Here is a 12,504-nt window from a genome sequence, read left to right as displayed (position 1 = left end):
CTCTCTCTCTACCCCCCCCCCCCCCCCCCCCCCTTTCTCCTCCTCTCCTCCTCCTCTATGCAGGGCTCTGGCCAGTCAGTCGCCTTTGATTATCAGTCTCCAGCAGCCCCTCTCTTGGCTCCTTGACATGAGCACCATATAAGGCGCAGCGATCTCCATAGAAACGTGTCAGTTTCAATAGTAGTGTCAAAGTTCACTATATACAGACATTCGCGCAGATCCCCCGTTTCGGAAACATTGCTCTGCTGGTCCTCCCGTTTAAGCGCATTCATTTTTTGGGTCTCTCCTTCTTCTTGCATATTCTATCAGTTGTTGGTGTTTTTCCTCTTCTTTTTTTATCTTTTCTCTTCGTATCTCCATTCCTCCTGCTGGAGAGAGGTGAAACTATACATGGGCACTTCATTCGGCGAAACGGTTTTCTTTCGCTGCCTGGCGAGATGATGAGGTTTATTTAAGAATATAGATGTAAAAATCCAGCTCTTCAGTTTTTCCTCCCCTCCTATACGACGAAGACGGGAGTGTAAAGGAGCACGGGGAAGAAAAGAAAAAGGAATTTATCTCCGCAGCACTTTGGATCGCGTGTCTTTCCAGCAAAAGCTTCTTTTTTTTCTCCACTCGTTCCTGCGTCCATGTGAATCGCTCCTGCCTTCCCTTTGTGGCTATTTTATATCAAACTGCAATTTGTTACGTCTGGACTCGGGTTTTCCTACAAGATTAGGGATTCCTGAATGGCTGACTGCAATTTACCTTGGAACTGGCCTCCCGATACTTGCATATCCTGATCGGGTGCCTATTCAATCGCACTCCTGAATTTTGAATGTATTGATCGCGTTGTACTCTCCTTCTCACCCCATATGAGATTGCGTGCTCCGATTTGACTTTGCACTGCCCCGTCTTTTGAGATCTCATTTTTCTCTTCTACGCTTCATAAACATCGGCGATCATTTCGCTTTATAGCACTTTCAGGGGCCGAGATATGGCAATGGTAGTTAGCGTTTGGCGAGATCCGCAGGAAGACGTGGCCGGACCTCCGAGCGGCCCCAACCCAGCAGCGCAGCCGGCAAGGGAGCAGCAGCAGGCGGCATCGGCGGCGCCGCACACTCCGCAGACCCCCAGCCAGCCGGGACCCCCGTCCACGCCGGGAACGGCCGGGGACAAGGGGAGTCAAAATTCTGGACAGAGTCAGCAGCATATTGAATGTGTGGTTTGCGGAGACAAATCGAGCGGCAAACACTATGGCCAATTCACCTGCGAGGGATGCAAAAGTTTCTTCAAGAGGAGTGTACGGAGGAACTTAACATACTCATGTCGTGCCAATAGGAACTGTCCCATTGACCAGCACCACCGAAATCAGTGCCAATACTGTCGGCTGAAGAAATGTTTAAAAGTGGGGATGCGGCGGGAAGGTGAATATATATATAATTTTTTTAAGCCAACTCATGATTACGCATCATCCTAGTAGCAGAATAACAGAGCTGCCATGTTGCATTAAGGTCACAGGCTATATGGCTGGGCATACTGCAGTCTCCATCCATGTTTGAGAGGGATGTTTGCATGAATGGTTAGTCTGACAGAGGGGTTAAAAAAAAAGGCCAGTGCAGCCACAGCAGCTATGCTTGTGAATGCAGGTCGCCTGAACAAAGCGACTCGTCCAGCTGACCCTCTTTATTTTGTGTTTTTCTTTGCAGGCTAAACTAAGCTCTTTGCGAGCAAAGGCGTAAAGTCGAGCAAGCCCATTTTATGTATAGCTTTTAGACCAGAGAACCGATTTCTATGTGTGTATGTGTGTGTGCCTGTTATGTTTGTCTCTGTATGTGTGCGTGTGTGTGTACAGTGAGTGTGTACAGTATGTGTATGTGTGTGTCTGTGTACAGTGTGCAAGGCTAATAGTCCCTACCATCAAGTATCTGCAGCTTACTAATTTATAATTGTACAGTAGGATTTGTAGCCCGAGTTTCCGTGAATGTGAGGCGAACACACTACAAACCCACGTCTCTCTGGCTCCTTATGCTGACTAGACAGCTCAAACACACTAAATAATGTCGCTGAAGTTGTTCGTGGCTCCTTGTTTAGCTTGGTGCATTACAGGCCTTATAACTTTGCTCTCTATGTCAGGTGTTTGATTCCAATTTATGTAGACATCCCTCCGTTTAAGCCTATTATTTGCAGTACACACTACGAGCCCATGCATAATGTACACCGACTTGCATTAATTTTTTATTTTTTTTAATATTAAACAATTGCCGGATTCCTTTTAATCCTAGCTGAGCGCTTGATGTGGGCAAAACGTGCAAATGTGCCTGCATTTAGCAGTAATTATCAATCGTATTTCGAACACGTTTGGCCGCTTTTAAAAATTATTTTCCAAAACACGACCCCACGTAAATACAGTGCAAAAGTGCCATGCAATTACGCCTCAAAACATCAAAGGGAGCAAAATTGTCAAATCTACTTTTAGATAAGAAATATACATGTGTGTGTGTGTGTGTGTGTGTGTGCGTGTGTGTGTGTGTGTGTGTGTGTGTGTGTGTGTGTGTGTGTGTGTGTGTGTGCTGTGTGTAAAAGGGAATATATTTTTCATTTGCATTCAACCTCATATACTTTGCATCCCTAAATACAAATGCAGTGTGAGGAACGAGGGACATAGCATATCTGTTCTGATAGAATAATTTTCTGTGAAATATTACAGTCTTACGATCAGGGCACAGTAGTCAATATGTTTTGAAAAGCGTGCTGAATTTTTTATTTCAGTGCATGCCTTTTTTCTTTTTCTTTCACTGAGAAGAAGCACACAAGCTGCAGCTTGCATCATGGTTGTACTACTCATGAACGATCTTTATCAGTTCTGGATGCACATTTCCTCTTTTTTTCTTTATTTTTGTCAGCGGTTCAGCGAGGACGAATGCCTCCAACCCAGCCCAACCCAGGCCAGTACGCACTGACGAACGGGGACCCTCTGAATGGCCATTGCTATCTGTCCGGATACATCTCGTTATTGCTGCGGGCCGAGCCTTACCCGACGTCCCGGTACGGGAGCCAGTGCATGCAGCCCAACAATATCATGGGTATCGAGAACATCTGCGAGCTGGCGGCTCGATTGCTCTTCAGCGCCGTGGAGTGGGCGAGAAACATCCCTTTCTTTCCCGACCTGCAGATCACCGACCAGGTGTCCCTTCTCAGGCTGACGTGGAGCGAGTTGTTTGTGCTTAACGCAGCCCAGTGTTCCATGCCTCTGCATGTTGCCCCTCTGCTTGCCGCGGCGGGCCTCCACGCCTCCCCGATGTCCGCGGACCGCGTCGTGGCTTTCATGGATCACATCCGGATCTTCCAGGAGCAAGTGGAGAAGCTTAAGACCCTGCACGTAGACTCGGCAGAGTATAGCTGCCTCAAAGCCATCGTGCTTTTTACATCAGGTGAGTGTCCCACATGTCACACAAAAACATGCCTAAAATCAAATGAGGCCTAGTTCCAGTAATGTCAGTGGGTGCATGCTCCTTAAAGCGAAGTGCTGTGACATCAATAATATGGCTGTCAGGTTTAGGCTGGTCACAAATCTGAGATTACGAGATGTTTGTGTTGCCGATGAAAGCTATTTTGTCAACAGCTTGCTACATATCCACTTACATGCAATTCCATGTCAGCTGTAGCCGCAGTATAAGACGTGTAAACAAATCCAGATTGAGTAAGCGCATCAAGTTTTTCAAGTGCATCACTCACTCCCAGTGCTTTTTTAAAAAGGAGGTAATTAACATTCTCATGTGTAAATATTTTATAATTGTTGAGTTTAAAGTTTTCTGAACGTGTCTGAGCCGAGGCTGAAATTGTTCGCCTCCATAAATTTTGGAACAGGTGTCAAATAATTGAGCGTAAAGATTAAATAGTCTATCACCGGGTGATATATGACAGCTGATGCACTTCTGAGTGTCGGTGCGTGCTTTTATCCTTGCTTTTCGTGTGTAAACACATGTCTTGGAGTTGGAGAGGGGGGGGGGGGGTTGCAGGAAATAATCCTTAGCAGATTGAGAACAAAAAAGCTGATGAAAGTTGACTAGTAGGCTGTGTCAGTGGATCGCTTCTGTAGGACCTAGAGTAGCCCTGCTGCTTAGACTGTTTGTTGATTGCTTAGAGCCGATCTATTAATTTTCTTAGTTATTAATGGTTTGTTTCATTGCACAGCTTTGAAAAAGTAATCAGCTTTTCTTTTTTTTTTTCTCTTTAAAAAAAAAGAAAGAAAAAAACTTGCGTAGGTCATTGTTTAATTGACGGCCGACTGGGGCGAGGTTATAAAGGTCCTTATTTATGCTCGATGCACAATTTGGATGCTATTTTGGAGTTAGCTGTGTAGGCTTGCTGGCGGTAGGCCTGTTATGTCAGGGGAGTCTGTTGATTATGGGAGGATAAAGGAAAGTCTAAACTCGCTTGCAGGCCTCAAAGTACTTTGTGAACTTACCTCAAAGTTTTGACCTCATTTTCTCACGCTTGGCCCGTCCCAAAATTCTGCATTTAAGTTACATATTATCTATAATTGCGCATGCTCATAATAAAATATTCAGTTTTGCTGTGCTTTTCAGATTTGGCTTTATATTAAAATAATTGGTACATTCATTATCCCTAGAAAGCGGCATAACATTTTAATGTGAAAGGGGTTACACTTGTCTTTCAGTGTGTTTCAGTGATAATTAGGCCTATTTATTATTAAATTATCTTCGCTGAGAGAGCTAAAACTTCACACGTATATTACCTTTACTGTTTCCATATTAAATTATATTATGGCTGTATTCTGTTCTTTTATATTTAATTACATTACTTTATTATTTTTATTATCATATATTACTTTCTATTATTTTTTTATTATGTTATCACAAAATTTTCGCACATCATATTAAAATATCTCACAGTGTGTATTATGAGGATTTAAATTATCCCAAAAAGTTCAGTGCTCACTAAAGTTAAACAAAAGGAGCACAGAGTTTGTATTCCAAGCTACGAAACCGCCGTCAACTTTTACTTTTCCTCTTTGGTGAAAACATTACCACATAGGTTTTCCTACACTTGGAGAACTTAGTAATTGTTTATATTTTTAGTTTCAGAAGTCATAATAACTACTTCAGTTTGGGGCTTTGACAGTTTGGTTAATTTGATACGCCAATTTTTGGTGGCCCACTGGGAAGTAAATATATGTTTAAGACAAACAATACGTATTTGGTCTCTGTTACCGTTTTAGGTAATATTACAGCCTTTTAGATTCGCTTTGCTCAATATTAGCCCACACATCCTGTAATGTAGCTTTGTGCAGTGACATAGCTGACTATATCCGTAAGTGCACAGCGTTTCAGTAATTCACCCCAGATTACCCAGAGAAACTCCATACACACATTAACATCCTCCATGTTTTCTAACAGATCATTTAGTTAGTTTGATAGGCTACAACTGGTGTCGGCTATAGAAAGTCATGTGGCACTTTGCCAAGATCAGCGTGGATTGTTTGCCTTTAATAACGCCCGACTTGTCAGTATTTGATGCATAAATAATAGTGGTCAGGCTAAACTATTCCGTAAGAGTTCAGGATCATTGTCTTGCATTAACTCCTTATCCACATGTGCACACTGTGGTGTGTGTGTGCCTTTGCTAACTCAGTGAAATAGTCGTTTGTGTATCTGGAAGCTATCTTTTCCTGTGTCCCACTCTATTGAGGTTATGGGGTGCAGTGCTGCAGACAGGGCCTTATGGGGAGCTATGGGGTGTCTTTGACCGGCTTTCTCTCCACGCATACGTTCATATGAAACATATTTTCCGCAATGCTTTGAACACCTTATATGGCTGCATTGCAAAATTCATGCCAAGCACTGGATTTTACTAGATATTTCCTAATGTAATTAACTTCAGCCGCATTGATTGCTGTAGATTTTAAAAGGGACACTCAGCGTTAATCCAAGGGGATTTGCATACATGGTGCTTTGACCGGCCGGACAAGGGTCACAGTAAATCACCCCGAGATCTCAGCGTTGGCCTCGGGTTCATAAGGTTATTGTGTCTGGCCATAGTGAATTATAACACTGAGAAATTAAGAATAGGCTTAAAAGTGTCTTCCAGCGCTAAATATATAGTGCTTAAAACTAAAGCTCTCATTCTTTAGTAGTTTCCACAAAAGCACGGCTTTCTACGAGATCTTTTAAGGGCAACCTAGCCTTCATGTGGGATATACATGAGAGCGGTTACGCTGTTTGCGTTTACGGACGTTTATAAGCAGCGCAATACGCATGCCCGGATTGTGAAAAAATCTGATTTTTTTAACAAGCGATTAAAACGTATAAGACACTAATAAGACTGATTCAAGCCTTATTTGCCTTTGTCTGTACTGAAGCGTGGCTGCATATCCCACCAGTTACCACCTAACACGTCTCGCCTACGTTGTGCACAGACTCATTTTCTGACATTTTATGTCGCTTCTGTGTGACTATTGACTTCACCTCCTCTAATAAATTTGATTGCTTTTAGGGCCCTGTCCTATAGGCTCCATCGAAAAACAGGCCAAGAGTGGTCTATGGAGAGAAGAGCGGCGAAATCACTTAGCAGCTTACTACAGTGTAATTAGGTCACATTACATCTAGTGTAATTTCAGATTCATCAGTGCCGTTTATGTTTCCTTATACTTGAATCCCCAGAGCCCAGACATTAAGAGCAGGGGCCTTTAGCCCTGTAGCCAACCCTTCGTCTTTTGCCATGATGCCCGCCACTTCTTACTCTATATGTCTGCAATAGGTTTAATGACATTTAGAAATATATTCCGGTTGACGGGTTCAAAGAAAGGTAGCGATATCGTCCTCCGAATTGTGCATCCCCTACTGCAGCAGCAAGTCCCCTGTTTGTTCTCTGGGCTATAACAGTCCCACTCGCTCAGTGTGATGTAGCATGTTTGGGCAGCATGTTTGTTCATTCCACATTGTCAATAACACATAATGGCGGGTGTTGAATGATAACCAGAGCGCTTTTGCGGGACACGAATTAGGTATGGCAAGGTGTGCACTTGCCAAAGCCCACTTGGGGCAAAAAGTAACCATGTGCCTTTGTGTTCAGTACTCTGTGGAGAAAATGTCAGCGAATATATCGGCAATATAAATTGATTTTAAATTTATAAATAATTTAAAAATAATTTGTAAAAGAAAATGTAGGCCTACGTGGGTTTGAGAACACTCTTTCTTTCGCCTGTGTGTTTCTCTCCAAGCTTGGCGGCCTGACATAGTTTGGAATATAATTTTAATCATAGATTTTCAGTTATTGTTTGACTTTGTTCCTCGATATCAGATTCAGGCACTTTTTTCCACAACGTTTTGTAGCCCGGGGCTAAAGAAATAAGGACTCTAACCACAGTGTATTGTGTGCGTGTGTGTGTGTGTGTGCGTGTGTGTGTCTTTCTCAGACGCTTGTGGCCTGTCGGACGCTGCTCACATCGAGAGTCTACAGGAGAAATCCCAGTGCGCCCTGGAGGAGTATGTGAGGAGCCAGTACCCGAACCAGCCCAGCCGCTTTGGGAAGCTGCTGCTGCGGCTGCCCTCTCTGCGCACCGTCTCCTCTTCGGTAATCGAGCAGCTGTTCTTCGTGCGTTTGGTAGGTAAAACTCCTATTGAAACCCTCATCAGGGATATGCTATTATCCGGGAGCAGCTTCAACTGGCCTTACATGTCCATCCAATGATCCTTATATGAAAGTGGAAAAAAAGAAAGGAAAAAAGGACCAAAATTCAGCACCCCTCACCCCATCCTCCTTCAAGAAGACTATATATAGGACCTTTTCTGAGAAACTTGGAAGACATTACTTTTTTTCTGTCTTCTGGGACTGTGATGGAATACATTATGTACAGAAAAATATTGGAACTGGACTTTACACCTGTGTAAATCCACTCTCATCTTCAAGAACAAAACTCTTCATTTTGTAAAATACTAGTCTTTATTTTACTTTTTTGTAAAAAATACAAATAAAATGAAAAACATCATATGCGCAGTAAGAAAAAAGAATCAAGACTTAGCGGGAAAATAATGTTTCCAAGCAATTATAAGAATTGTCCTGTGTCTATGTACCTCTCTGTTTTGTATTATTTCTGGTTCTAAACCAGGGTTTCTGTGATTCTATACTAATAATTTTTTGATATAACCTTTTTGCTTCTTATAATGAGTGCGATATATGTTGTCGAAGCTATGTTCTCCAAGAATTAAAATTGAAGTGAGAATTTAAAAACAGAAAAATAAAGAAATTTAGACAAATAAGAAACAGTCTAATCGCTATGACAATATCACCACTGATGGTTGAACTTTTTCCCAATTGATACGATGGACCTGCAACAGCAGCAAACTGACCTCCAGGACATTTTTACTGACATTTTTACTCCAGGACGTCTGGGGCGCCTTTACCCGGACCATAAGTGCGTGTGGAGTCGATCATCAGTCACAGAGGAGAGACATGAAAATCAAAAGCACTTTTAATATATCATTTCAAATACATTTTGTTTGTTTCGTCTTGAAAATTTTCATTGTTTCTTGAATTTTATTGGTTGTTGCCTTCAATTTGCTTACTCCATGATGCAGCTTTTTGCAGAAGGGTCGGTTGATGAAGTTGTGTGATGGTGACTGTACTATTAAAAAAGAAATAGGCAACGATGTCTCCTTCTCAAGCGTTTTCCTACAAGCAAATGTCAAGATGCTGTGGCTTATTTTATACCATCTGGGGGAATATGTTATCTCTGTGCGCTGTTAGATTCTATAAGAGAAAAAACCCGCAAGATATCCCTTCATTTACTGAGTCAGAAACACAAAATACTTTTCGCCTCTATTTTGTCTGACAGTGAAAACGAGATGATGCACGAATTTAGTGTGGTAATTACACAAAAGGACGCATGCCTTACATTTTTAACAGACCCACTGACATAACTGGCAGTGCGGATGCAACGGAAGGGAGACTATACGTGAGGAACTACAGCCGTGAGCTCTCTGCTAGCCTGTGAGCGCATTAATGTTTAATATTTTTCCCAGACCGCAAGGGAAGCCTGCGCACCTCACAGAGCCACCTCTGTCCTTCCTCCCGTGGCTTAATCAAGGTGATTCTCCACAAACCAAACAATATTCCCCATCTACCCCGTTCTTAAAAACCCTGCCTTGATAGTGCTTGCCTCAATATTGATGTGGGCGTCATTTGGCAAAAGGGTTAGGCCCCGCTGCAAAGCTGCTGTGATATGCGTGATCAATCTGGAAAATGTATTTTACAGCATGTAAGCCAGTCGATAGGAACACCGAGTGTGATGCATTGTGTGGGAATAGAGAGGAGAAAGGAGGGAGGGGGGAAGAGAAAGAAAGAGAGAGAGGGGGTAGAGAGACTATTGGAGCCAGTGCTGAGACAAATGAGAGAAGAAACGCGTCAGGAAGAAGTCAAGTGTATATCTGTGTGTGTGTGTGTGTGTGTGTGTGTGTGTGTGTGTGTGTGTGTGTGTGTGTGTGTGTGCGCGCGCGCGCGCGCGCACGCGTGCGTCCGTGAGCGAAACTAGAAAGACGCAAAGAGATGTAGCCTTGGTTTGCCTTATGCACTCAGGGTGTAATGAGTCCATCGATAAGTCTTCAATGTGTTAGATGGGCTACCTACAGTTGGTGTCCTTGCATTGGCCTGTTTCTCACAAGCGTTCTCTCTCGCTTTTTTGTCTCCATATCCTCCCCAAATGACAAAGGAAGCCCGGTTATTTACCTGGCTCTACCCACACTGGCAATACTGCATTACACTAACACCCAGAGTGATAAAACGTGATAAGTTGGACGGCGTTATGAGGGAGAAAATGGGGTTTTGGTGTGACAATTATTAAATTTGCCTGTTATCCCCACCAGCCCACCATCACCACCACCCTTCATCATCAGACGTGTTGCTCGTCTGCCATATTGCCCACATCTTCATCTGCTGACTGGCAGTGATGAGGGGCAGTAGAACAGGAGCTGAACTGCATGTAGCACGTTAAAATGCCTGGATTTGATATTGCCATATGTTATCTACCTTATAGGAGTCGGGGGGAGGGGTGCTCGTGTCAGTGGTTTATTTGGTTTTTCTTGCTTGCTTCGCTCAAAGGCTTCAGTATTAGAGTATTCATTAGTTGTTGCCAATGTAGGAATTCTAGGAAGGTTTTCATTTAGGTTTTTATCCGTTGTTCTCCAGCAGAAAATATATTTTGTTTGTATTATGGCTCATGCCTGTTTCTCGAACTCGACCTGTCACTGGGCCATGCGCTGTGTTGTTACCTGAAACACTGTACAGAGATAAATGCTCTTCAGTTTGGATGCTGGTTCCGTGTTGTGGATGTGATACTTCTAGAGTATTAGTTTAGGTGAAAATTTCAGAAAAATCAGCTGACGGGGCTTTTCATTTTAGGGTGGAGACAGAATTAGATTTTTAAGGCAATTAAATAAATGAAAAATAAAAACAGCGACACGTAACCAGCAAAAACAGCAACCTTAGAAACACACCTTGACGCGCTAGTAATATTTAGCCCATTTTGATTTTTGGTGTGTGTGTGTGTGTGTGTGTGTGTGTGTGTGTGTGTGTGTGTGTGTGTGTGTGTGTGTGTGTGTGATTTTATTTGTTTGCTTCTTTGTTTGTGCGTTTTCCGAATAATCCAGAGGATTTCCTGGATGTCGGACTGTGCGTGAGATTTATTTTTACATTTTATTTTAATTTTTTTTTAAAGAAAACGAATGTGGCTCCTCCGTGGTCATCAAAGCAGTTCAGAATGCTTTTGTTTTATGTAGCTCTGGTCTAAACGGTTTGCTGGGTTAATAAACGCAGCTTTCAGCTGGTTGTCTCCACATAATGTATTCAAAATCCCTCTAGAGTGACTATCTTTTATCCTCTTGCTGAGAGCATTCTGTTATACAATTGTTACACTGCAGGCTATATAAAGCAACAGTTCAAAAACAGATAAAATGGTGGCATGTGTTCCCAATTAACGTTTCTGTATAGACAGTGCGAAGCAAAACACATGAGGACTCTTGGAAAAATGATATTTTGTATTTACGCAGTGGACCCATTTTTGACAGAGGCTTAATTTAGTATATTACGTAACACTTCAATTACTAAGATAATACGCGTCAAACAACAGTAATGTTTTCTTTATTTTACAATCAGCCGTTTATCACCAAATGTCTTATGTCCTGATGTGATGACAGCATTAGTATTAATTAAATGAAAGTTTAAAAAAATGAAAAGCATAAAGCAGCAATAAGAGAAAACTAAACGCACTGTCAGATTAGATCCTAGCTGCGTTGGGTAAAGGAGATAGATGTGTTGTACACTTTAAGCTCCATTTGTGTCTCTATAATTTCGGAAACTCCGGTTACCAAAGTGTTACTACGAAATGAGTTAAATAACCATTTACCTTTGTCTGGTTTCATTCATCAAACCACAAGTGGAGGACTCCTAACACGGGGGGCTATTTGTTTGCTTTACACAAGCAGCTGGGTGCGATTTCACGTTTGAGATATCTGTCTGAAAGCGAAACATTTATTATCCTAAGTTGTCAGCGAGCCTATTTCTCCAAAACCCTCAATGCAAACCAGTGGTTTTATGCAGCAGTGGAAATGTCCTATTGGCGTCACACGTCACTACATTTTACTTATAGTAGCCCGGCTTCTCCCGGTCACATTTGACAAATACTGTTGTTTGAGACAGTAACAATTTCTAAAACAGCGGCTGCTCGTACTGGTGGGAGATTTGGGGTGGGGGGGGGGAGAAGACTCTGAAGTGTGACACGGCTTATTTCTCACACTGTCTCGTGCATAAAAAATGACGACAACACGGGACAACAAGTGCTTCACCGGGTCTACCAGGCACATTGAGACAAACTTGCAAAATGGCTGAGAGCACGCAGTGAGGACGAATGTCCGAAATGAAAATGATTCCCGTGACATGTTTGCTGTATCTCTGCAAACAGTCCGAGATTCTAGCTGTGTTCAGAGTGCACGGTCAGTGGAGAGGGGCATATCGTGTGATTACAGTGTGTTGTTCTGAGATCTGTCCGCAGACCACATAGGCAACCTTTAAGCCATGGATCAAATCCAGCCCTTCGGGGTATAGAGTATGCCTAGTTGTGAATGTGACAGAAGGGGGCGCCTCCCTGCTTGCACGCACGCGCGTGTGCGCTCCAGTGTTTGTCAAGACTGTGTCATCTGCGCTTGTAGGCAAATGTTCGGATTTTCACGTATAATTGTGAGGTGTTTGTGTATGTATGCGTGCGGGTTCGCTCCTTGCCCGCTTGTGCGTAAAAGCGTGCATCTACCAACGTAACTTACGCGTGTGTGCGTGCGCCGCTGGCCGAGGGAGAGAGGTGATTGTGAAAAAGCCCCGATCGCTGTGTAAGCGGATCCCTTTGTGTTGATTTAAGAAGACGTTTGCTGTATATAACGTTCAAGGCTGATAATATCATTGCCTGGCCAGATAAATAAAGCATTGGCCAAAACCATCGGGTCAGCTATCGAT

The 12,504-nt window shown here is 42.9% G+C and overlaps 1 protein-coding gene across 1 annotated transcript; it reads left to right on the top strand.

Moving 5' to 3' along the window:
• The first annotated feature begins 71 nt into the window (after nt 1-71).
• On the top strand, nt 72-8,654 carry nr2f1a (nuclear receptor subfamily 2, group F, member 1a). Its single transcript, XM_084946368.1, has 3 exons — nt 72-1,406; nt 2,886-3,413; nt 7,421-8,654. The coding sequence occupies exons 1-3, from the start codon at nt 977-979 to the stop codon at nt 7,693-7,695; spliced, it is 1,233 nt and encodes a 410-aa protein (XP_084802494.1). The 5' UTR covers nt 72-976; the 3' UTR covers nt 7,696-8,654.
• The last annotated feature ends 3,850 nt before the right edge of the window (nt 8,655-12,504 follow it).

The sequence above is a fragment of the Perissodus microlepis genome, chromosome 12 (genome assembly GCF_051167445.1).
Source record: "Perissodus microlepis isolate ML-2025 ecotype Zambia chromosome 12, ASM5116744v1, whole genome shotgun sequence".
Classification (NCBI taxonomy): Eukaryota; Metazoa; Chordata; class Actinopteri; order Cichliformes; family Cichlidae; genus Perissodus; species Perissodus microlepis.
The sequence above is the reverse complement of the archived record's forward strand: the minus strand, read 5'-3'. Positions and strand labels throughout refer to the sequence as shown.

Coding starts and splice junctions, on each gene's coding strand:
- nr2f1a (XM_084946368.1), top strand. CDS start 977: ATGGCAATGGTAGTTAGCGTTTGGCGAGATCCGCAGGAAGACGTGGCC. Junction 1,407..2,885: donor AGTGGGGATGCGGCGGGAAG/GTGAATATATAT, acceptor TATTTTTGTCAG/CGGTTCAGCGAGGACGAATG. Junction 3,414..7,420: donor CATCGTGCTTTTTACATCAG/GTGAGTGTCCCA, acceptor TGTCTTTCTCAG/ACGCTTGTGGCCTGTCGGAC.